This window comes from Rattus norvegicus, chromosome 10, assembly GCF_021556685.1.
Source record: "Rattus norvegicus strain SHRSP/BbbUtx chromosome 10, alternate assembly SHRSP_T2T, whole genome shotgun sequence".
Taxonomy (NCBI): Eukaryota; Metazoa; Chordata; class Mammalia; order Rodentia; family Muridae; genus Rattus; species Rattus norvegicus.
Window position 1 is genome coordinate 58375296 of NC_141543.1, and position 24888 is coordinate 58400183.

At 45.4% G+C, this 24888-nt stretch overlaps 1 protein-coding gene across 1 annotated transcript; it reads left to right on the forward strand.

The window, feature by feature from the left end:
* Window positions 1-16453, forward strand: Gsg1l2 (GSG1-like 2). The gene is made up of 5 exons (XM_087575110.1): window positions 1-310; window positions 8927-8974; window positions 10601-10744; window positions 11801-11912; window positions 16204-16453. The coding sequence occupies exons 1-5, from the start codon at window positions 1-3 to the stop codon at window positions 16451-16453; spliced, it is 864 nt and encodes a 287-aa protein (XP_087431236.1).
* The last annotated feature ends 8435 nt before the right edge of the window (window positions 16454-24888 follow it).

Genomic DNA, 24888 nt, shown 5'->3' on the forward strand with positions numbered 1-24888 from the left:
ATGGACAGCGTGAGGTGGCAACAGACACTGACCCTCTTCCCCATCTGCCTGGCCCTTGCCTTCTCCCTCACAGCCATGGGCAGCAGCCACTGGTGTGAGGGAATCCGACGAATGACAAAACCTCTATGCCAGGATCTCCTCGGGGGCTCAAACTGCATTCACTTTAGCCAGGCCAGCAGCAGCACAGGCAGAAGGCTCGATGACAGCAAGGCCGTCCAGTACATCTGGGAGACAGGGGATGACAAGTTTATCCAGCGCAGGTTCCACACAGGGCTTTGGCAGTCCTGTGAGGAAAGCCTCAACAGCACAGGTGAGTGCAGTCTGTGTGTCCCCAGGCCAACAGGATCAGGATGGCCTGAGAAAGAAGGGGCTCCAGACGCAGACCGCCTGGGTCTGAATCTTGGGTCTGCCATAGACTGTCTAGTAAGCTTAAGCAAGTCCTTTACCTCTGAGTCTCAATTTTCTCATCTATAAAATGGGAACCATGGAGATGCTCATGGAGGAAGTGCCTGGCATACTCTTGATTAAGCACAAGGGTTCGTCCACTTGCCACTTGTCTCTCAGTTCCTCAAGAACCAAAACCTGGCCACTACCCACCTCTAAGCTGCGTCCCTAAGATTCCTTTCTCACTTCAAAAGTTGTTGTTGTTGTTGTTGTTGTTGTTGTTGTTGTTGTTGTTGTTGTTGATGATGATGATGATGATGATGATGATGATGATGATGATGATGATGATGTCGTTGTTCCTTGGAATGGGGTCTAACTTCGTAACCTTGGCTGACCTGAAATGTAGATCAGGCTGACTTCAGACTCACAAAGATAAATCTGCCTTCCAATGCTGGGATTAAAGGTGTGTACTGCCATGCCCAGCTTTAGTGTGTGTGTGTGTGTGTGTGTGTGTGTGTGTGTGTGTGTGTGTGTGTGTGTTGTCTGTGTGTATGTATGTGTGTGTTTGCTCAGAGACCAGAAGAAGGCATAGATCCCCAGCATCTAGGGTTGCAGGCAGTTGTGAACCACCTCACTTGTTCTGGAAACCAAAGCCAACACCTCAGCAAGATCAGCAAACTCTCAACCCTGAGCCATTGCCCCAGTTCCTCCGATGCTGAGCTGGGCCTCCCTTGCACTTTTAATGCCTCTTGAAACAGAATCTATTTCAAACAAGAAAACAAAGCAAACACACACACACACACACACACACACACACACACACACACACACACACAGCTCTTCCCATCACCTACCAGATCTATCACAATCATGGCCCAAAACAAGCTGGACCTTTAACTCAGTCTGTCCTTGAAACGGCCCTGCACATTAGATGTCCCTCCCTCCGCTCTAAAGCAGGAGACTGGGGCTCAGAGAATTTGCACAGCGGTAAGCTCTGTCTTGGGTCAGTCAGCCCCAATTTATTAACATCTTCTGGATTTTGTTGATGGACAGTGGGGCCCTATAAAGTAAAGGGTGAGGGAGAAAAAGAGACAATTGGGGGGATTAGTACATAAAACAGAGTTGCCTCACGGAGAATAGAAGACAGAGAAATGTCAACCATGCTGTTAGTCAGGCTGACTGAGACCTATGCTCAGGGCTGGCTGAGTTTCTCTGCTTTCACAGCAAAAGCCCCAGAGTGAAAAGGGGGCAGGCATCCCTAACAGTCCCCACGTATATTCTCGGACTTATGTTTCTCATTCAGATGTTTATTTTGCCACCCTTGTACCATTTGAAAAATTGCTCTTGCAGCCTGAGTGGACTCCAATAAGGAACAATACTCTGAGACACAGTACAACTGCCTCAACCCCATCCACGCGGGCTACTGAGGGGCAAATACATACCCTACCTAAGTGTGACTCAGACACATCACTAATGCTAGGAAAGGCTACGAAAGGGACCTCCCAAATTCTCTTTTCTCTAGAGTACCAGTGTATAAAACACACTCACTCTCTTGGTGCCCCCTGACACCCTGTACCCACCCACACACAGTTACATTTGGCTTCTGATTCTACCTCTTCTAGGATCACCAAGAAAGTCCCATATTTTCTGTTTGGGAACTGTAGGCACCACATCCATAAGCAAATGGCTTAAGAACTTCTGTTCTGTTTCCAAATCTGTTCACCCCACATCTGAGTTGGCCTCATCTATTTCCACAACTGTGTATAATGGCAGGGATTGGAATCGCCCTGAAAGCTTCCAGACACCCAGCCCCAGAGGCTCTAACTCAATGGATCCGGGCTAGAGTCTAGAAACCTGCTCTTTGTTTATTTGATCGGTTGGTTGGTTGGTTGATCGGTTGGTTAGAAGTTTTGTTATTGTTTTGTTTTGCAGTTTAACTAAGATAAAATTTACATAGAGATAATAAGAATCATACATTCTGAAAGGGTTAGAAGTAAAACCACCATTCTCTGTCCCTTCCTTCAAGGAAAACTATTCCAATATGAAGGACGAACCTGGATATCTTCATTTTAGATGTTAGCTATTAACTCAACATTATAATAAGTAAAATGTATCACTCTGTGGCAATACCCCACATAATGGCTACCATCTTCTCGGTCAAGTAATATCACTGCTGTATTTAACGAGCCACTAGCTTTCACTAGATGCTGCACATTTTGGCAACAGAAAGGGTGCTCTCGTTATATTTATTGTTTGTACAGATTTTTTTTGCTCTCCCTGGAGTTCTAATTGCTGTTTCTCTTCCCATCCTCAAAGTGTTAGCATTTCTTTTCCCTTCAACTCTGCTCTCTCTAGAGTATCTCTCTCTGTTTCTAATTCCCTTCCCTGGTGATTATGGCATACATCACAGCTAGAGAAACACACCCCAGAACACAGAAAAGCCCTCTGGATAGAAGAGAGTTTGAGTATCATGGAATATATTCACTAATAAGCATTTCCATGCTTGGCACAAAGCTAGGGAACAGGGGTTTAACAGAGAGGGCCACAGTGCTGAGAGCTAAAAGCCTCTGGCAAATATCTACTATAACAGTAAGACAAGAAAGGGTGTGGTGATGGTTAAGACAGAGGCTCATCCATCCATGTTAGTGGGAGAAGGAGATGCTACTTACTTAGGTCTAGAGTCTTCATAAGGCAGGTGGCCATTGTACCAAGCCACTACATGTGCCTTAGTTTTAAATGTGTGCATGTTTGTGCATGTGTGTTGAAGGGGGCTATGTGTGTGTGCATATATGTGTAGACCAGGGGACAACCTCAGGTGTCATCCTTGAGAATGATGACACCTGCTTTAAGTCAGGATCTCTCATTGGCCCTGATCTCACTAATTAGAGCAAGAATGGCTGGCCAGCAATTCACCCCAGGATTCTCCAATTCCCACTCCCCCACCGTTGGGACTGCAAGCTAACACCACCATGGCCAGCATTTTAACTTGGGTTCTGAGGCTCGAACTCATGCTTTGGAGGCAAGCAGTTTATCAACTGAGTTGTCCTCCCCAAGCCCCATATCCAGGATTTTAATCAGGAATCAGGGTGTTCCAGGCAGACAGAAATGAATTGGCCTGGTCTGGGGCAGCCAAATCAGGCTTTACCACTAGAACACAGGGCAAGGAACAGGAGGAAGCCTCAGTACAGAACAGAGCTCACGTGGTCTTTTCCTGTCGCTGGAGCAGCTGCTTCTCCCTTGTATCAGGGGGAAAGTGTAACTGGAGAAACATGACTGGCATTGGAGTGCTATTTGTGATGTCCCAGGGAGGAGGGCCTTCAATGGCAGCTGAGCTTGAGGAAACTATTAGAAAATTAGAGAGATGCAAGCTGCTTTCCTTGTGAGAAAAACTGCCATAGCTGTTTTTGAGAAAGGAAAGGGAAGAATTGAACCTTGAGGAGGCCCAGAAGTGGGTATAAGCTGACCTTCTGCATAAGGCCTGTGTCCCTTAGTCACAGCAACACGAGGCTGGTACCTGTACCAATTGTCCCTAGGCTTTGGATAAGAAGTCGTTAGTCAGCTCATGTGCATGTGAGGGGAAGTTCTTCATACTGAAATAGGATCTGGGGGCAACATTAAGAGACTGTGGGAAGCTCTTTCAGACTCCTTCCCTAGCACAGCAGTTCTCGGCCTTCCCAATGCTGCAACCCTTGAATACAGTTCATCATGTTGTACTGACCCCAAACATAAAATTATCTTCATTGCTAATCCGTAACTGTAATTTTGCTACTGTTATGAACCTCAATATAAATATTTTGGGAGCTAGTGCTTTGCTAAAGGTTGAGAACCACTTTAGAGGCTGTAGAGGAAGACCACTTGACATTCAACCTAGGGAATACACACACACACACACACACACACACACACACACACCACTTCTATTTGGGTGGTAATACTAGAGGGCCTTTCCTACATCAACTGGCACACACACTAAATTTTAAAGAAGACTGATGTTCTTGGCAATTCGCACACAATCTTGAGTAGAAGTTAAGAATGTGTTTCTTGTTTCCTTCCCAACTTTGTGCACCTCTGTTCTTGAGTTCAGGATGAGAAGAGCCTTTAACAAGGACCTCACTGGATGGTCCCAAACTTACCCCACAAATATGTTCTCTAAAGAAAATAAAAAGAGAGTTTAAGACAAGACTGGAAACTATTGCATATTATATTTTTTTCTTGTAAACTCAGTGTCCATTAGCATGTAAAATATCTCTGAGAAGTTTCAAGGAACTGATTAGTATGACACATTCCAGTGTTTCCCAAAACTCATTAACCACAGATGAAATTGGGATTGCCAGTGACCTTGAACTTCATGCCTTGGCCAAGGTGTCATCTCTTTGAGTCCAACTCAGCATTGAGGTCAGGTCCTTTTGGGAGCTCAATACAGACAGATCCTTCGCTTTTACTAAGGGAGGGATTTGGATTTTTCAATCTCCCAATTGGAAACTCTGTTTAGAGCTTTGCCTAGGCCCCCAAAGGCATGTTTTCAACTAAGTACAGAACGTAGCACTCATTCACTGACTGCATTGCATCACAAGCACCCAGGACTCAGGGCGGAAGAAAGGAAGGGCCAGACCAGAAATGAAGGAGAAATGGTACAATCAGTGGAGAAGGAGTTGAGGGGGTGGAATGGGCTCAGTGTTACTGGCAATAAGAACTCTGGTTTCAGGGAAAATGTCCCTAACCAAATGCAGGATTAAGGGTGGGTCAGCACCCCAGTTCTGTGGCACAGGACCTGACTGAGAAAAGGTTCCCCATTTAAATCAGCTCATCTCCCTGCATGTGGGCCCTGCAGTGCTTTAAAGGGGAAACTACAACTCTTTTTTCCCATTCTGAAATAAATATTTGCGGTGAAAACTCCTGGAAGAGTCAAGACTCTCATCTTCTTTCCCTTGGGCAAATCTCTGAATCAATGAAGTGTGCTTGAGTAGACCCTGAGCTGTTGTGCTGAACTCGGAACATTCAGACAGGGGCGCATGGGGAGCCCCGGAGCCTTGATTCTGGGGCAGAGTTGAGCACCCTGGGCTTGTATGCATTCTCCTACGGCTGGCTTGATGTGCCTCTTGGCCGCCCAAGCCCTGCCAAGCTATGTAACACCCGCCTCTCTGGCTTCATGGGATTTGTAAAGATTTTTCTTCTTAATCCTGCTGGCTTTGTTCAGAAGGAACACCATTTCTGAGGATTCACATTAATCAAGGGGTCACTCGGGTCTAGCTCTCTGGTCCCAGCTAATCTTGTCCTTCTAAGCTATCGGGAATTCTCTTAATCTGTGCAGCTGGCCTTCTGGTGCTCTGTGCCCTGCCCCTGATGTGCGCCTGGCTCCCTCTGCCCCTGCCCTACTCCTGGCTCCCTCTGCCCCTGCCCTGCCCCAGCCTCAGTCCTGCCCCTGCCTTGCCCGTACCCTACCTCTGGCTTCTCCTGCATTACTGTTAGAAAAGACAGCTCTCCTCAGAATAAGGACACACTCCTTTCATGTGCTTGGGATGTGGTTTGAGGGTATCCCCCAAAGGTTCAACACTGAGCCTGGTCCCAGTGTGGTGGTTTAAGAGAGTAGGACTTTTTCAGAGATAGGACCCAGTGAGAGATGATTAGATCATTGGCGGTTACCCTCTTTCTCCTGAGAGCCTGGTAATTTCCTGAGCTTGTGAATCTCTTGTGCCTCCCATCGCACAGTGGCCACTTTCTACCTCTTGTACCTCCTCCCACCGTGACGGCATCTGCCATGTGTGATTTAGTTAGAAGTCCAGGCCTTCCACTGGAAAAAATTTCCTGAACAAAACACCAATGGCTTATGCTCTAAGATCAAGAATCGACAAATGGGATCTCATAAAACTGCAAAGCTTCTGTAAGGCAAAGGACACTGTGGTTAGGACAAAACGGCAACCAACAGATTGGGAAAAGATCTTTACCAATCCTACAACAGATAGAGGGCTTATATCCAAAATATACAAAGAACTCAAGAAGTTAGACCGCGGGGAAACAAATAACCCTATTAAAAATGGGGTTCAGAACTAAACAAAGAATTCACAGCTGAGGAATGCCGAATGGCTGAGAAACACCTAAAGAAATGTTCAACATCTTTAGTCATAAGGGAAATGCAAATCAAAACAACCCTGAGATTTCATCTCACACCAGTGAGAATGGCTAAGATCAAAAACTCAGGTGACAACAAATGCTGGCGAGGATGTGGAGAAAGAGGAACACTCCTCCATTGTTGGTGTGATTGCAGACTGGTAAAACCATTCTGGAAATCAGTCTGGAGATTCCTCAGAAAATTGGACATTGAACTACCTGAGGATCCAGCTATACCTCTCTTGGGCATATACCCACAAGATGCCCCAACATATAAAAAAGACACGTGCTCCACTATGTTCATAGCAGCCTTATTTATAATAGCCAGAAGCTGGAAAGAACCCAGATGCCCTTCAACAGAGGAATGGATACAGAAAATGTGGTACATCTACACAATGGAATATTACTCAGCTATCAAAAACAATGCCTTTATGAAATTCATAGACAAATGGTTGGAACTGGAAAATATCATCCTGAGTGAGGTAACTCAATCACAGAAAAACACACATGGTATGCACTCATTAATAAGTGGCTATAAGCCCAAATGCTTAAATTACCCTAGATGCATAGAACACATGAAACTCAAGACGGATGATCAAAATGTGAATGCTTCACTCCTTCTTTAAAAGGGGAACAAGAATACCCTTGGCAGGGAATAGAGAGGCAAAGATTAAAACAGACACAGAAGGAACACCCATTCAGAGCCTGCCCCACATGTGGCCCATACATATACAGCCACCCAAATAGACAAGATGGATGAAGCAAAGAAGTGCAGGCTGACAGGAGCCGGATGTAGATCTCTCCTGAGAGACACACCCAGAATACAGCAAATACAGAGGCGAATGCCAGCAGCAAACCACTGAACTGAGAATAGGACCCCCGTTGAAGAAATCAGAGAAAGAACTGGAAGAGCTTGAAGGGGCTCGAGACCCCTTATGAAAAACAATGCCAAGCAACCAGAGCTTCCAGGGACTAAGCCACTACCTAAAGACTATACATGGACTGACCCTGGACTCTGACCTCATAGGAAGCAATGAATATCCTAGTAATATCACCAGTGGAAGGGGAAGTCCTGGGTCCTGCTAAGACTGAACCCCCAGTGAACATGATTGTTGGGGGGAGGGCGGCAATGGGGGGAGGATGGGGAGGGGAACACCCATAAAGAAGGGGAGGGGGAGGGATTAGGGGGATGTTTGCCCGGAAACCGGGAAAGGGAATAACATTCGAAATGTAAATAAGAAATGCTCAAGTTAATATAAATAAATAAATAAATAAATAAATAAATAAATAAATAAATAAATAAATAAATAAATAAATAAATAAATAAAAAAGAAGTCCAGGCCTTCATCAAAGCCAAGCAGAATCCAGACTTTTGCTCTTACAGGTCCAGAACTGTAAGCTAGAAAACTATGTATTTTCTTTGTAAAGTATCCAGATTTGAGTATTTTGTTATAGTAGAAAACAGACTAATATACATCTCCAAGCATCAGGTAGAGAGATAGCAGGTAGTGATGTGGGGAAATGTTCCAAGTCTCAAGTAAGAAAGTCCCATCTTCTTTTCCTTCCTTCCTTTCTTCCTTCCTTCCTTCCTTCCTTCTCTCCTTCCTTCCTTCTTTCCTTCCTTCCTTCCTTCTTTCCCTCCCTCCTTCCTTCCTTTGCAGCACTAGGAATTAAACCTAGGGCTTTCCAAATGCTAGGCAAATGTCCTACTGAGCCCACAGTCCCAAAACCCTCACTTTCAGTCCCTTACTCTATCAACACTTATCTTGTTTTGAGCCTGGCTTTCAAATCTGCAAGATACAGAGACTTTTGCTGGCCTCTATCAAGATTTAAACACAAAAATGCTTGCAACAGTCTGTTTCCACAGTCACCTTACTACAAAGTTTAGAAAGCTCCTGTGGCGGTAAAGATAGTCACAGAAGTGCACTCAGGAACCGGACTGCGGCATGATGTGTGTGTAGTGTCTCTCCCCAGCTCACACACAAGCACACACGTACACACACACGCACGCACACACACACAGACACACATCCCTTCTGCCGCTGCTGCTGCCCAGCTCCCTTTCCCCCTACTCCCTCTGCCAGTTCCCCTTCCCCGCTCTACCCTCTCTTCTCCACTTGTCTCTATTTCCACCCTCCCCCCATTAGAGCCTCCTCTTCCCCCAGCCATGAGGGATCCTTCTACCTTCTGCTTTTACTAATGTTTACTTCCACCTGGACATGCACACTTAAGGGTAACATGCTAGACTATGCCTAGGAAAATGATATTTGCCTTTCTGGGCCTGGGTTACCACTTATAAAATAATATTTTATAGTCCCATGCAACTTTCTGTAAATTCATTTTTCCTCACAGCTGAACAGAATTGTACACACACAGCACGTCTTCACTAGCCATTTGTCTGTCTGTAGAACGGTGTGTTCTCCTTGTCTTCTAGGTGAGCGGTGTACGTGCTTCCTGGGAATAGTGCCCACTGAGGGGCAAGGTAAGCACCGTGCTCGCAGCCGGGGGCAAGGTAAGCACCGTGCTCGCAGCCGGGGGCAAGGTAAGCACCGTGCTCGCAGCCGGGGTCCTTCACAATTTGAATGGCTCCAATTTTTTTTAATTGGAAATGGGGAAATGATGAGATGGTTCGATATGGTTTTTCCAAGGCTCCCTTCGTGCGTTTTACAGCCCTGATGTGCTGGAAGGTGGTCGCCAGCTTCCCAAGGAGACAGGAAACTGGTGGGGTCTGCAGCTTCCTGAACCATAAATGTTCCCACTGTGGCCAACCTCACACTCTGTGAGTAAGGAAGAGGCCGAGCTGGAATGCCATTGCCTTTGCGTGTCCTCCCATCACCCATTCACTTTGTGCTTGCTGTCTCAGAGTTTGCTCTTCCAGCAAGAAAAAGGCTTTATGAAACTGCAGAGAGGACCGTGCTGGTCTTAGGCCTTTCTCTGTCCCATCAGTCGTCTTGCCTGGTTGGTAGTGGAACTTTTACAAATTCTCAATTCCCTTCCGTCCCCTCTATCCATTCTGCCCCACCCCACATCGGACACAGCTCCAGCTGTGTTCCCAGCAAGGGTGCACGGGCAGCCTGCATGGAAACAAGGGTGCAGGTGGAACTGGAGCCCACCCGAAGCTCTTAAATACTCAGATCCTTCTGCCCTCATATTTAATTTTATGTATCTCCTTTTATAGATTGGGGGGGGGGATGAATCTGCACACCTGTTTGCAGGTGTCTGCAGAGGCCAGAAAAGGAGTGGGATCCCCTGAAGCTGGAGTTACAGATGTTTGTCTCACCAGATTTGGGTGCTCTTAGCCACAGAGCCATCTCGCCAGCCCCTGTGCATCTTCTGTAAAGAGTAGAGGCAATGTCTCCACCGGAATCAAAATAATGTGCTGACTGTTAAGCTGGAGAGTGGACATTCCCAGAATCCCTTGCATCCCTATGCCATGGTTTTGCTTATGTTATACCCATCTCCTTGAGGCTCTGGGATTCCCTTGACCCACCAAGTTCCTAAGACTCAACAAAAATGACTTTGTTCTTCATATTGAAAGCTTGCGGTAGCGAGGTGTCTCACATCACTACCACTTACATGAGTCCATAGGGAGTGCTTAACGCTGGAAGCTCGGTCCCCAGGGTAGAGTAACTAAGAAGTGATGAGGGACCTTTAGAGGTGGAGACCACAGGAGGTTTAAGATCATTGGAGGTGCTGCTCAGAAGGAATCAATGTAGGTCCCTTGGGCTAACCCTGAGTTACTTCCCATGAAAAAGTGGAAGAAGATGAAGAAGAAGCAGAAGAAGAAAAAGCAGAAGCAGAAACAGAAGCAATCTGACCTCTCCCTGTCTCTCTGGCTTCATGTTAGCTTGGAATATATGATTCTACCATGATGCCATACCCAGGGTGTAATAAGATAACAGAGGCAGTTTTGCAAGAACCTGGCCCATGCTATTTGGACTTTATAGCGTCCAAAACTATGAACTTAATAGACCTTTTTGTTCACAAGATATCTAGCCTCCAGTCTTTTGTTACAAGAACAGAAAGTGTGTTAGTAATAAAACCAAAGGATCAAGCCTCCCAGTTATGGGTTCTGAATGCTCATCGTATCTGTCCTTTCTGTTTATAGGAGTTCTATGGCTCTCCATTGGGGCCGAAGTCTTGGATATCTTCCTGATACTGACAGGTGTCCTCCTCCTGGGCTTTAGCGTGAGTTCTGGATGCAGCCGGCTCAATGTGGATGCCTCAGTGGCTATCCTCATGGTGCTTGCGGGTATGTTCTAGCATTAACGGTGTCTCCCAACCCTCTCCAGAGAGGACATGATGCTTCAAGCCACAGAATAGGCTGGCTGGCTCCCTTCAGTCACTGGCCAGCTCAATAAAACGGCTGGTCTTCTGGATAAGTCACTGGACTGATTCCACTGGGCAGAAGTAGCGTTGAAAAGGAAGAAGATGGGCACAGGTGGAGAGAAACATTTACCAGTTGGTGCCACAGCCAGGGAAGAGGCTGCACTGGTACTGGGAATAGCAAAGAGCTCACGTAGCAGAGAGGTTAGGCTTGAGTGCGCAGAGGTCAAGCCCCATTACAAGTATATAAGTATACTGCATATATTCAATATATGCTTGCTCATATGCAAGTATATATTAAGTAACACTAGGAGAATTATTTAACTACTGTAAGTTAAGTGTTATAGCTAGGCTCTGGTAAAGACAAAAGAAGAGTGCACCTACTGTACAGACTTCGGTATCTTAAAAATTATCACCAACGTTTGGTATAAATGTTCCACAAAGAACTCTTTATTTTATTAACACTACCTCTGCTCTCCAAGCCACTTCTCTTGGCCTTCTAAGGTCCTTAAGTTAATGTCTCCATCAAGATAGCATCCTGAACATGTGGCTTCCTTCCAGCCTCCAGGCAGACACACTAAGTTCCGTTAATGTGTATCAATCCAATCTGTGCATCACTTCTGTGTTTGATGGACCTAGCACATCTTGCCCAGGTCATAGTTATGATAAGTAGAATCACAAACTCCAACTGCTACATCTTCTATAGCAAAAGAGCGGGGCCGTAGACATGTGGAAATTCCTGCTCAGGTCCTGGTATCTGCTATGTTCTCTTGGTTCTGATCAGGGATGTTTGTGGATGCCCCTTTAGTTTCTACTGTGAGGATGAGGAATCAGCTGGAGGGTTTCAGGATGCACACATGCACATACTACATAAGGATCTGTGGACGCCAGAGTGCTGCCAGCATCCAACACATGCAGGGTAGAGGAGATTTTCCACTGTGCTGTGTTCTGAAGTGTGACTCATGAAGCTTTGCTTACACAGGGCTCCTGGGCATGGTGGCTCACATGATGTATATGACTAGTTTTCAAATCACTGTGAACCTGGGACCAGAAGATTGGCGGCCTCAGACATGGGACTATGGCTGGTCCTATTGGTGAGTCTCTTGGTTACGAGTGCTGAGGAGCCAGAGAAGATGAACATAGATTTCTGTAGGTGAATAGGTAGATGATAGCTGCTACTCCTGGTTAGAGGTGAGAGCCCATGTAGATAGCTGCTACTCCTGGTTAGAGGTGAGAGCCCATGTAGATAGCTGCTACTCCTGGTTAGAGGTGAGAGCCCATGTAGATAGCTGCTACTCCTGGTTAGAGGTGAGAGCCCATGTAGATAGCTGCTACTCCTGGTTAGAGGTGAGAGCCCATGTAGATAGCTGCTACTCCTGGTTAGAGGTGAGAGCCCATGTAGATAGCTGCTACTCCTGGTTAGAGGTGAGAGCCCATGTAGATAGCTGCTACTCTTGGTTAGAGGTGAGAGCCCATGTAGATAGCTGCTACTCTTGGTTAGAGGTGAGAGCCCATGTAGATAGCTGCTACTCTTGATTAGAGGTGAGAGCCCATGTAAATAGCTGCTGGGACTCTTGACTGGTATTATAACCTTTCCATAAGCCAGTCTTCTCATCTGCGGAGTAAAATTACCCCCCTTGGCTTGCTTAACATTCTTTTGATATAATTTAGTTCCTTATTTAAAATTTTAATAGAAGATACTTTGATCATATTCTTCCTCCTCTACCAACTGATCCCAGATCCTCTCTACCTCCCAATCTACCCAATACCGTGCCCCCTGTGGAAAAATCAAAATCAAGACAAAGAAAACCCAATAACATACACACACAAAAAAATACCAAAGCAAAACAAATGTCTGTGTGTGTGTGTGTGTGTGTGTGTGTGTGTGTGTGTGTGAGAGAGAGAGAGAGAGAGAGAGTTCATTTTGTGTTGGCCAAATACTCCTATGCTCTTGAGTATAGGGTCTGCCCAGAAATGTTGATTGATATATCCTTTGATACTCCATAGGAGAAAACAAAATTTCCCTTTCCCAGAAAGTATCAATTGAAACATGCTCTTGGTTAGAGGTGAGAGTCCATGTCTGCTTAGTCTGCTCAGTACTCAGATTTTGTCCAATTTGAACCCATGGAGATCTTGGGATCACAGTCTCTGTGCGTTCATAGGTGCATCAGTCCTATTGTGTCTGAGAGACACTGTTCCCTTAGAGTCATCCATCACCATCACCTCTGACTCTTACGGTCTTCTGCCTCCTCTTCCCCATAGATCTCTGAGCTTCCAGGGCAAGGTTAATAAAAAAAAAAAAAAATCTCATTTGGAGCTGATTGCTCCAAAGTCTTTCACTCTCTGCACATCGCTGAATTGTGGGTCTCCATGTTGATTCCCATCTACTACAAGAAGCAGCTTCTCTGATGAGGGCTGATTGAAGCTCTGCTCCATGGTTAGAGCGATAGGTCATTAGAAGTCATTTAATTCTTGTATTACTTTATAGAAGGATAGTAGTAGGTTTCCCCTCGGGTTCATGACCTAACCTAACTCAGATGCCCAGTCACTTTAACAGTGTTAGATACGGATTCCATCTTATGGAGTGGGACCTACGTCCAATCAAAAAGTGGTTGGTTGCTCCAATAACGTCTGGGACACCGTTGCACAGTATACCTTGCAGGTAACTGTTGCAGGTCTCGGGGTTTGTAGCTGAGTGATATTGGCGATTACCTCTCTCCTCTCTTAGCATGCAGAGTACCTTCCAGTACCACGGACACTAGTCAGGAGGAGTGAAGCTTCAAGCTGGGCATCAGCTTGATTCTTCCATCTTCAATGACATATGTAAGCTGTGTCTTCAACAATAAGGCCTCAGCTTATTAAAGATGCTATATTTACAAACTACTTGGCAGATGGCAAAATCTAGATTTTTAAACTCAGACTGGAGAATTTTTTCCTGAGCTAGTCGCTTTTATACCTAGCTTCTATTTGTTCAGAAAGACATGACACACAAGGCAGACCTCTAATGGGGAGACTCAGTCATGCCATTCAAGAACCCATGGGAATTCCCTTGTAGCTTCTTGTTTTGCAGTGCTAGAGATCAAACCAAGGGACTCACATATGCTATGCTTTCCCACTGATCTGCTTCACCAGCCCCAAATATATTGTATCTTAAAAAAATCAATGCACTTGTACTCACACTTTCACCCCACACAATCACCTCTAATGCTTGGAGAAAGTCACCAACTTCAAAATGGAGTCACTTGGCGTCAAAACCTGACAAAATAGAACCAAAGAAAGTCAGACACTGAGAGCATTCATTCGTAATTGTCCTGGTGCCTGGAACTTTTGAAGAGTTAAAAAAAAAAAATCTAGGCAGAAATTTACTGTGGCAGCTAGAGGCATAGGGAGAGTCAACCACTTAAATAGGAACCCAACACACTGTGTGTAGCACAAGCTTGACACGCAAACCACTAGGGTCAGCTGTACCACCAAGATTACAAATCTTACCTAGCAACTACGCACACCAGCCAATCACAGCTTCCCAGCTCCTGCTGGACCCAAGAAAACTTATCCACTTTTCTTTTTCAATAACCAACATTTCCCTCTGTCCTCCAGAAATGCCAGAGGCTACCCCTGTCAGCCCCGGTGTTCCGGATTGCACTTTTAGTTATTTCTAAATTATTTCTGCCAAATAAAATCTTTACTTGAAGGACTATCTTTGTAGTTTCATTTCGTACTGACAGTTATTTTCCCGTCTGTAAAACTCACCTTTGGCAGTCACTCCCTCATTCTGCTTCATGATGCACCTGTTTCTAAACCCATCCCAGCTTTGGTCTTCCCAGTCTGAGGCTGCTAATACTTGCAGCTGGGACTCAGTACACAATGCCTTCCCCCTGGGTCACTGGAGTGCCTTCCTTTTAACTGGTGCCCTGGGTTCTGAGGCTCTACCTCAGATGATGCACGATTGAAAGATCAGTGGAGAGAGGTTGGCCACTTTGATCCTTGCATATCCAGAATGATGCTTATTTGGTACTCTGGGCTTGATCATCCATCAAAGAAAAATGATACCGAAGACTCTCGAAAATCATTTGTCCTTGTTTTTAAGGCGTTGCTCTGTTTTCTTCCCGAGTGCGTTGCTGCCATTGAGGGTTTAATATCATCCTGACCCAGTCTGCTGCTTTCTCCCTATGTGTCAGGATGTTCCCTGGTGGAGTGTGCTTTCCACCACCCCCTCCTACTTTCATGTGCTTGGCAAGCAGCTTAGCTTGCGTCCACGCTTCCTGGAGGTTTTCCTGTGTTACTTCATTCACTGTTTCTTCTCCTTGGTTTTCTGTTCTCTTAGAATTCTCCCAGCTGGGTCTCTGGCTTAATTATCCAAAGGTCCTATTTCTTTCCTGACCTACATCCTCAATCAGGGTTTCTATTCCTGTACAAAACATCATGGCCAAGAAGCAAGTTGGGGAGGAAAGGGTTTATTCGGCCTACACTTCCACATTGCTGTCCATCACCAAAGGAAGTCAGGACAGGAACTTACATAGGGCAGGAACTTAGAGGTGGGAACTGATGCAGAGGCCATGGGGGGATGTTACTTACTGGATTGCTTCTCCTGGCTTGCTCGGCTTGCTTTCTTATACAACACGGGTCTACCAGCCCAGGGATGACACCACCTACAATAGGCTCTCCTTCCTTGATCACTACTTGAGAAAATGCCTTAGAGCTGTATCTCATGGAGGCACTTCCTCAAGGGAGGCTCCTTTCTCAAGCTGACACACAAAACCAGCCAGTACAACCTAGCTTCTTCCTCTTTTTGTTTCTGGGATAGGAAGGATGGGGATGTTCTCTACTTGTCTTCTAACCTTACTTCAGAGGTTGGGCATGAGAAAGGGGAGGAACAGCTTTCTGCTCCATGGTCAGCTTTATGTGAAAACCCTGTTTTCAGATCAGTTTTCCCCTCTGCCTCACACATTCTTGCATCTCTGAATCTGGACCCTTTATGCCTGTCTTCAGAGACTAAGCCTGTGCTTTCCTAGGCACAGGAATATAGGGTCTTGTTTGTGGTGTACGAGGCATCTGAGGGCCAGCCAGTCATTCATAATCAGACTTTTGGCTGATGTCCTACGTTCTCTCTCTCTCTCTCTCTCTCTCTCTCTCTCTCTCTCTCTCTCTCTCTCTCTCTGTGTGTGTGTGTGTGTGTGTGTGTGTGTGTGTGTGTGTGTTCAACAGAAAATCCACCTGTGAAAGGAAACCTCCACACCTTATCCTATGACATACCTAAAGGCACAAAACAACATTCACCATTCACCATAGGTAACAGTAATGTCTCTACTCCCAAGTGGGCGGTTGACCCCAGAGCAGCCCTGGAATTCCTCTCTAGGTCTTTCCTAACTGTACCTTCTGTTGCAGCCTGGCCTGGGGATCTTTCGCTCTCTGCATGGCTGTGTCAGTGGCGACCATGAGCAGATACACCACAGCCCAGGTGGAGATGCCAAGAGCGCAGAAAGGCAGTCCGTACCCTCAGCACAGCACCCCACAGCCCAGGGCTTCACAGAAGGTTTGGCAAACAGGAGCTGCTCCCCATCCTGGGGGACAAGTCTTCGTGAATGTTCCTGGGCACCAGCCCCCAGGGACAGGAGGCAAAGTGTCCATGTGCTAGCCAGTGTCGCACGTGCACATGAGCCAGGCATTTATTACCACAATGAGCACCACTGGAGTGGAGTTCAGAAGACTGTGGTATAGGTAAACGTTCCGTTACCTTCTCTGGACTTAGCATCTCATGTGTCCTACAATCCCTGTATCTTTAGGGGAATTAGTGTCTAAGAAGACATCAACACTGGTATAAAGGAACCTCTCTGACTCTGAGTTTAATAAATACCCCAAAGAGAGTGAGATCACAAAAGTATTTAGGGGAAAAATGATGGACTCCCCATTCCTTATGTCAGAAGCAAAATATGTCACCCACACAAATTCCATGACAAACCTGAGGCCATACTGTGCATTCTAATTTTCATTAAGAGGATAGAAATTTTAAAATCAATTATGTTGCCTAAAAATATCCTTTACCAGGCTTGGAGACACAGGTCTTTAATCTCAAAACTCGGGAGGCAGAGGCAGGTGGATTTTTGTGAGTCCAAAACCAGCCTTGTCTACATAGCCAGTTCCAAGACAGCCAGAGATACGTAACAGGGGGACTCGATCTCAAAATAAACTCCTAATATTTACTCACAATGAAGCCAGGTTGGGAGGACCGTGAAATGATAGAAAGAAACAGCCTGACATCTTATCACAGTGAAGGGGAGCAAATGTTTGGATTGCCCTGCATAAGTTAGATCACCAGGCATTCTTGCATCTAAAAATAAACCCTGCCAGGCATGCGGGCCTTGTGGGAGGTGGCACCGTGCTCAGGACTTCCTGGTGCATTCATTTACGACACTGCATGGTTCTATCCCCTGTCTTAAACTGGCGTGAGATTAAGCCACAGGTTGTCAGGCATGTGGAACATTTTGGAAAGGAATAGAGACTGACAAATCCCAAGAACCTTAAACATGTCCTAGCCCAGAGTGATTTGTTTATGTATTTATTTGTGTGTGTGTGTGTGTGTGTGTGTGTGTGTGTGTACACATACCACAGTTCCATGGGTGGAGGTCAAAGGGCAACTTGCAGAATTGAGTCTCTCCTTCCACCATGTGGATCCCAGGGATCAAACTCAGGTCCTCAATTTTGGTAGCAAACCCTTCCCCTGCTGAGCCATCTTACCAGTCCCTCATGGTCATTTTATTTTGTACTGCATTTATGTGCTTAGTAAATCTATTTCGGGGGGGGGGCTAAATGTCTACAATAAAATACTAATTGTTTGTGCTGAAATTGCTATCACAGAGTAATGGGGGAAGTGCAGCTAGTTTCTCCATCTTTAGGATTCAGGTCTGGTAATGGTTGGTCCCATGACTTGTTGTACAGTGCTTCAAACCCAGCTTCTCTCATCTCGGAGATGAGCATCAGTGTTCCCCAGACCCTTAGCCCTCCCAGAACAGGAGGACTGATACCTGATAACCTCTGCCCTTTGCAGCACGTGGCCTCTTCCATAGGGTTCACCACCCTGCATGTGTATGCAGGGAGATCTTGGGCGACTGCCTGGTGTCTAGTCTACTGTGGACCCCGAGGAGAGGAAAATCCTTAGACATGTTCCCCAAGAGACACTTGACTGTTGGATGAATCTGAGAAGCCCACAACTGACGATGCCACAGAAGAAATGAATCCTCTGGAGCCGTGTGAACAAAACTGGTGTCAAAGGAGCCGAAGAGCTGACAGAGATGTCAGGGCAAAGCTCGAATCAAAACAGGTTCTTGAGCTCTGAAGGCACTTGCTCTCCTGTAAAATCTTAAAAATCGTGATTGTACACCAGGTGAGGTGGTGCATGCCTACAATCCCAGCACTGAGGCAGGAGGATGATGAGTTTGAGGCCAGCCCAAAGTACACAGTCAGGCCATTTCTAAAAGGGGCAAATGTAGTGGTTGAAGCACGGCACACAGACAGACGGGTAGCTAGTTACATGTGTGCAGCTTAGGGCACTTTCAGGAGGGGACATTTGCCTCAGTGTGGCCCTATTGCTGGTCAAGAGACACACACACGTCATCTGTGTCTGCCAGAACACACATACTGCCACATCTTATCTCTTCAGTGTATTGAAATGATTTCTTTACATTTCTGTTCCCTCATACAGATCAATAATTTATTTTTTGAGTCTATGTAAGCATTGCTCCTTATATCTCCAACATCCAAATTAATGTTTGACAATTGGAGGGGGGTATGGGGGTGGGCATGTGTGTGTGTGTGTGTGTGTGTGTGTGTGTGTGTGTGTGTGCATGTGGACGCGTGTTCACATGCGCGTGTAAGGATCAACACACACACACACCTGCCAGATAGCCTTCTAAAAAATCATTTTTCATGGGAAAGAATATGGCTATGACTAACACTGTAACCAGATAACTTGCTTGTTTTGGTTTAGATGTAAAAGGGATCATTTTACACTTGTGTTAAAGAGCTGTTCACCTCCTAGGGGCACTCTTGAAAGTGCTTGGATCATGAGGGCACTAACTTTCATCAATGGACTAAATGATGAGTTCATAGCTGGATGGGTTATTAGAGGCCGGGTCCTTGTACAATAAACAAATTACTTGGGATGTATGTGACTTTGAATGGTAGCAAAAATCTCAGTGGCCTTGTCTCAGAGACAGCCAAGATCAAGGGATGAAAACCCGCAGGCTATTTTAACCCGAAAGCTCTCTGTCCTCGGTTAGCCCATCAGTGAATTTTATCAGGTGTCTACAGTGCCCCAGGCACCATGCCATCTCTCCTGCCTAGAAGAATTTAGAATTTTGGCTGGCACCAGTGCTTGAAGAACTGTTCAATGAGGCTGGACTAGAAGTTGCTCATGAAGCATTTTGATTCCTTAAACACAGACAGGGAATGTGTAGATAGAGCTCTGGGTATGGAACACAGCTGTGACTGAGACTCTCTCGTCTCTATTGGCGGCAGAAAAACGTCTGTCTCGTATGCAGTAGCCAAGAAATGGAGGATTGGAAAATTGTCCAATTTTCTGAAGATTTAAGGACATGTCAAGGACCCACATGGATCACTAGCAGTATTTGTTGCTCTCCTTAGTAACATTGCCTAGAAAGGAACAGCTTGAAGAGCCAGGGTGATTATGAGTTGTTCCGTGCATCAAGGGAATAAGGTCTTCTACACAAAAATGTGGAAGAACAAAAGATGGCAAATTAAAAGAAGAGACTTGAGGAGAACAGACCGCAAGAATTCAGATAGAACCACCTGATATATTCTCTCTCTCTCTCTCTCTCTCTCTCTCTCTCTCTCTCTCTCTCTCTCTCTCCCCCCCCTTGCTAGCTTATTTAATTTCACTTCATTTTTTATTTCTTAATTATAAAATTAGTTTGCTGTAAGTTATATGATCTAACAGAATACCCATCACTCAGAATCAACACAAGAGCTTCCTATGGCTGCCACTCACCTCCCTTTATGAGAAAAGAAATAAAATAAAACATAAGATGAACAACCAGAACCTCACCCCCTACCCCGTTCTCTCCCAAGACCCACAAAGTACTGGGAACCACAGGCATTACTCCTCCCATGACTGAACATGTTTGTTCCCTGTAGCTGTTTCCATAACCACACAAACCCTATCTCAAGGGGGAAAAAAGATCCAGGAATAAAACCAACTAACTCTATTGTCTCTCGAAGGAGGTCAGATCATTTCCTTTCCACATTTTTTTCTTTTTTAAAAATATTTTATTGGATATTTTTTATTTATATTTCAAATGTTATTCCCTTTCCCTGTTTCCTAGCCACAAACCCCCTATCCCATCCCCCTCCCCTTCTTCTACAAGGATGTTTCCCCTCTCCAACACATCGTTCCCACCCCCTTGACATTCCCCTGCACTGCCTTTCCACATTTTTATTGGGTTAAGATACATCACATAATTTTTCCTTCCTGCCCATATCAAGCACACAGGTCATTGGTATCAAGAACATATGCATAGAAGTGTAGCCGTCTCCACTGTCCGCCCAGAATGCCTTCCTCTCCTCAGGTGGAGGAGTGTACCCATGAAACACTCACTGACCTCTCTGGCAATCAGTGTCTCTTCTGCCTCCAGGAATCTGACCACTCTGGGAACCTCGCAACTGGGTTATTTCACATAAGAGAATGTCCTGGAACACATGTACGTTGTGTGTTTTACAATATTTTCTTTTTTTTTAAGGATGAATAATAAATAAATAAATAATAAATAAAATCACTTTTGTTAGACACTAGTCTGTCCTAACAAACCACAGTAGCTAATCCAACAATCCCTGGACTATCCAACCTTGTTTCTCCCTCTCTACCAGCCATCCCCCCATTCGCAAAGACCTCCACAGATAGGGCATCCATTGCAAGGGATTTGTTAGAGCCACTTTGCCCAACAAATCAAGTCTTACTTCAAGCCAGAAAGAAAATAGCAAACTAACTGACCCTGGATAGCAGCCTAGACACCTTGCACGTGAGGCAAAGGGTAACGCTGTTTAGAAAAGCAGATACACACACACACACTTACACACGCACACACACACGCACGCACACACACACTTACACACGCACGCACGCACACTGATTCATTCGACACCATCATCCTCACCTGTGACCTTCAAGAATATCACGTAGCTCAAAGACCTGTAGAAGATGTCATTTCCTATATTCATAAGAACAGCTCCCATCCTTCTGCCAGACATGCCCAATATCCCCGGGATCAATCGGTTCTGCTGCCCACTGAGGGAAGACACAGACTCCATTAACAAGAAGAGGGCATTCCTCAACCTGTGGGTAGTGACCCTTGGGGGGTTGAATTACCCTTTCACAGGGGTCACTTAAGACCAGATATTTACATTCAGAGTCATAACAGTAGCAAGATTACATTATGAAGTGGCAACAAAAAATAATTTTATGGTGAGGGATCACCACAACATGCAGAACTGTATGAAAGGGTTACAGCATTAGAAAGCTTGAGAACCACTAAAATAAAGACCTGCCAGGAAGAAGAAAAGACTGGAACAGCCCTAATGATGGGCCAGACCCTGTCAATGTGCCAAATATACACCATGTTTTTATACCCAATTCTCCACAATAGTGCAATATTGGAGTGTCCCTTATCCAAGACACATGGGAGTGGGGCTGCTTCTGTTTGATTTGTGGCTGTTTGCTTGTTCATTTGTTTGCTTGTTTAAATATTTGCACATATAAAATAAGGCATCTTGGGAAAGGGATCCAAGCCAAACATGAAATCTATGTGTTTCATGTCCATCTTATACACACAGCCTAGGAATGAGTTTGTGCCATAATTTAAATCATTTCATAATTTAGAGCATCATAGATGAATATTTCCACTTGTGATGTCACATTAACACAAAAAGTTTAGGATCTGTGGTGTAAGATCTCTGATTAGGACAGCCCAATTTGTGCTGACCACTCTGCACCGTGTCACTACCCCCACTTCTGAAGAAAGACTTGAAATTTGGAAGGCTGAAGTCTGGGTCGTAGCAGACTGCCTTCCAACCCCACCCCTCCTCACCATCTCCAGGTGGAGCTGGTGTTGTGGAGAACACTTGGTTTTCTATATGGGTGAGTGCAGGGGTCAGGGAGGCTGGAAGGAAGGTGCTGAGGGAACACACATCTGATTCAGTGATGAACTGTGTGTGCCAAAGCTTCTAAGTCTGTAGTTTAGAGCTGGATGTGACTTCTACTTGAGACAAAAAGGAGAAAGTGGGTAAGACCAGCCCCAACCTTGAGGGTACTTCTCCCCCACAAACCCCAGGCTTTCCAGGATGGTTTCAAACATCCATGAATCTAAACTGATTTGTTCCTGACGCTCAGATTAGAACACACTATGATTTCAGAGCTGGTGCATAGCACAGAGGTTGATAGCTTGTCAAGCATGCTCAAGACCCTGGGCTCCACACCAGCACAGCAAAAATGGAAGAAAAGCGCCCTACAATTTCAAAGACAGATGAACTGTCTGTCTTCCTCCTCAAGAAGGGCAGTAAAGCAGATCCCTGAAGGAGTCCTCAATGCACTGAAGAATGCATGGTGGGTAGAAAACTCCTTGTCTATCCTGGGATGACTAAGTTAAAGAAATGAAGCCCTCCTGACAAGCAGTGGACTGACACTGTCACTATTACAATTGAATGTGCCCTGGGAACACCATCTGTGGCTGACTGTAGCTCCACACTAGGGAACTGGCATTCTTGTCCTTCCTACCAGAGCCATGAGCCAATGTGGAAGGGCCTAGTATATTTCAGTCACTTGCTGAAGGACTTGCAGACTGTGCTGGGACCATCTTTCAAGATTATAACCATTTTCCTCCAAATATAAAGGTATATGGAAGATGGGTTTCGAAGCCTAAGGTCTAGAGAATGTGAGAGGGTCCGGAATCACCAGGCAACGATGGCGCACTGCAGAACCACTGACAGTAAGTCCACTGCGGAGCTGAAAATGTAAAGTGCCCTTGACCTGAGAGGCTCCTGTCAGTCATTGTTGAAAGCACAGTCATCTCTCAGGCCCAGTCTTCATTTGACCAGGCAGCAATTTCCAACACAGATAATCAGCTATTCAGAGAAAACTCATTTAGCAAATCAATCAAATTAACCTTAACAGGGTTGATTTGACCAAAGAATGATTCATGAATGGGTCAAGACTCATAACTCAGCAGTTCCAGCCACACGAGCAACAGGCCTCTACAGATGACCCTGGAAGGCACATAGAGGAATCCCTGGATCCACTCCAGTGAGTAAACTGGACCTTTTGGGGCAAGGGCTAATCAGTTGACTGCAATAGGCCTGGTTGTCTGTGATTGGGTAAAACTTGGCTATTTGCTTCTGAAACAGGACAAAACAAAACCCCCTAAATTCAATTCCAGTTTGCTACCAAGGAGCACATAGCACACGGCAGCCTCAGGTCAGTGGCTTCCTGATTATTTACCTCAGCAGTCTCCCCAACACAGCCTTCATATGCTCAGGGGACATGTGTGCTCCTTGGTCTCTGCCAGAACACTGGCCACTCCCCTGATTCATCCTCCAGTCCCCACCTCTAAACACCAAGTCCCCCAGAGCCCAGCCTTCAGATATGTCCCTTCCAAGGTCTCACTCAGGTCAGATGGCTGTCCTACCTACCTGTGATAGTTCCCAAATGGACATCCTTGCCTAAACCTTCCCCAGTATGTTCCAGACTGGCAGACTGTGCTCTCAACCCCTTGCCTTGGACTCTGTGTGAGGACCTCCCTAGCCCCAGCTGTCACCCATCCCTCATCCTGTCTCCACTGCAGTACAATGCCTTTTTGTTGTCTCATAAGAATACAAAGCACACCTTGCCCCGGGGGTGCCTGCACATGCCCACTCGCAGAAGAACAAACTGGAAACATGAGATGGACACACACGATAAACATGAATGGGTTTTAATTTTATACCAAGGTATAGATGAGTTCCATAAATGTGGTGAGAACATTTAAATAAAGTCTAGAAAGGACAAGACACACACACACACACACACACACACACACACACATACACACACACACATACACACACATATACATGCACATACACACACATGCATGCACATATACACATACACACACATGCACATACACACACACACATGCACATATATACACACACAAATACAAACTAGTACACTCATTTAAAGATCATAAAGTAGTTGCAACACAGGAGACACAACAGAGAGATGTTTATACGATGCTTGTTGGTGTGGGTGCTGGTCACACAAAAGTGATCAGTTTGTCATGGAGTCCTCAAGCACCATGCATTCCTAAGGCATGTACTAAATATCAATAAAGAGTTGAAGTTTGTAATGTTCCTGGTTTGTTACTAGGTTCTAAGAAATGCAGTTTCTGCTATTCTCATCCTCCACCCACCACCTAACCCAATCCTCACTCCCACTCCAGCCTCACTTTCTATTTTCTTTACAGTATGAATGTATGGCTGGAGAAGATGGTTCAGCACTTAAGAGTTCTTGCTGCTCTTAGGGAGAACCCAAGTTTGGTTCCCAGCACCAAGGTCAGATGACTCACGACCACCTGTAACCATAACCTCAGCTCTAGGAAATCTAACACCTTCTTCTGGCCTCCACAGGTTCCCACAGACACGGTATATACTCACACAGACGTCCACATATATAAGTAAATAATAAAAGCAAACCTTAATACATAACAACAGGATGCTGGGCACAAGTCCTGGGGTTTTGATAGTTTTAATCGTACTGAGTTCCTTATATAATTAAGTTATTTAACAATTTGGATATTTACAAAAGACAGCAATAGTTACCTTCTCAGCTCTCAGACTCTATGATAGGCAGGTCTAAGACAGGCAGGACCCAACAGATCTACAAAATAAAACTATCATTCCCATTTAGAGACAAGAAACATACACCTCACAAAAGCAAGAAGCATGCTCTAAACCAGGAGTTCTCAACCTGTGTGCTGTGACCCCTCTGAGGGCTGAATGACTTTCACAGGGGTGGCCTAAGACCAT

Bases quoted from the DNA above. Each gene is read 5' to 3' on its own strand.
- Gsg1l2 (XM_087575110.1), top strand. From the start codon at position 1: ATGGACAGCGTGAGGTGGCAACAGACACTGACCCTCTTCCCCATCTGC. The intron at 10,745-11,800 runs GTATGTTCTAGC...TTGCTTACACAG, and splicing joins TATCCTCATGGTGCTTGCGG to GGCTCCTGGGCATGGTGGCT. The intron at 11,913-16,203 runs GTGAGTCTCTTG...CTTCTGTTGCAG, and splicing joins GACTATGGCTGGTCCTATTG to CCTGGCCTGGGGATCTTTCG.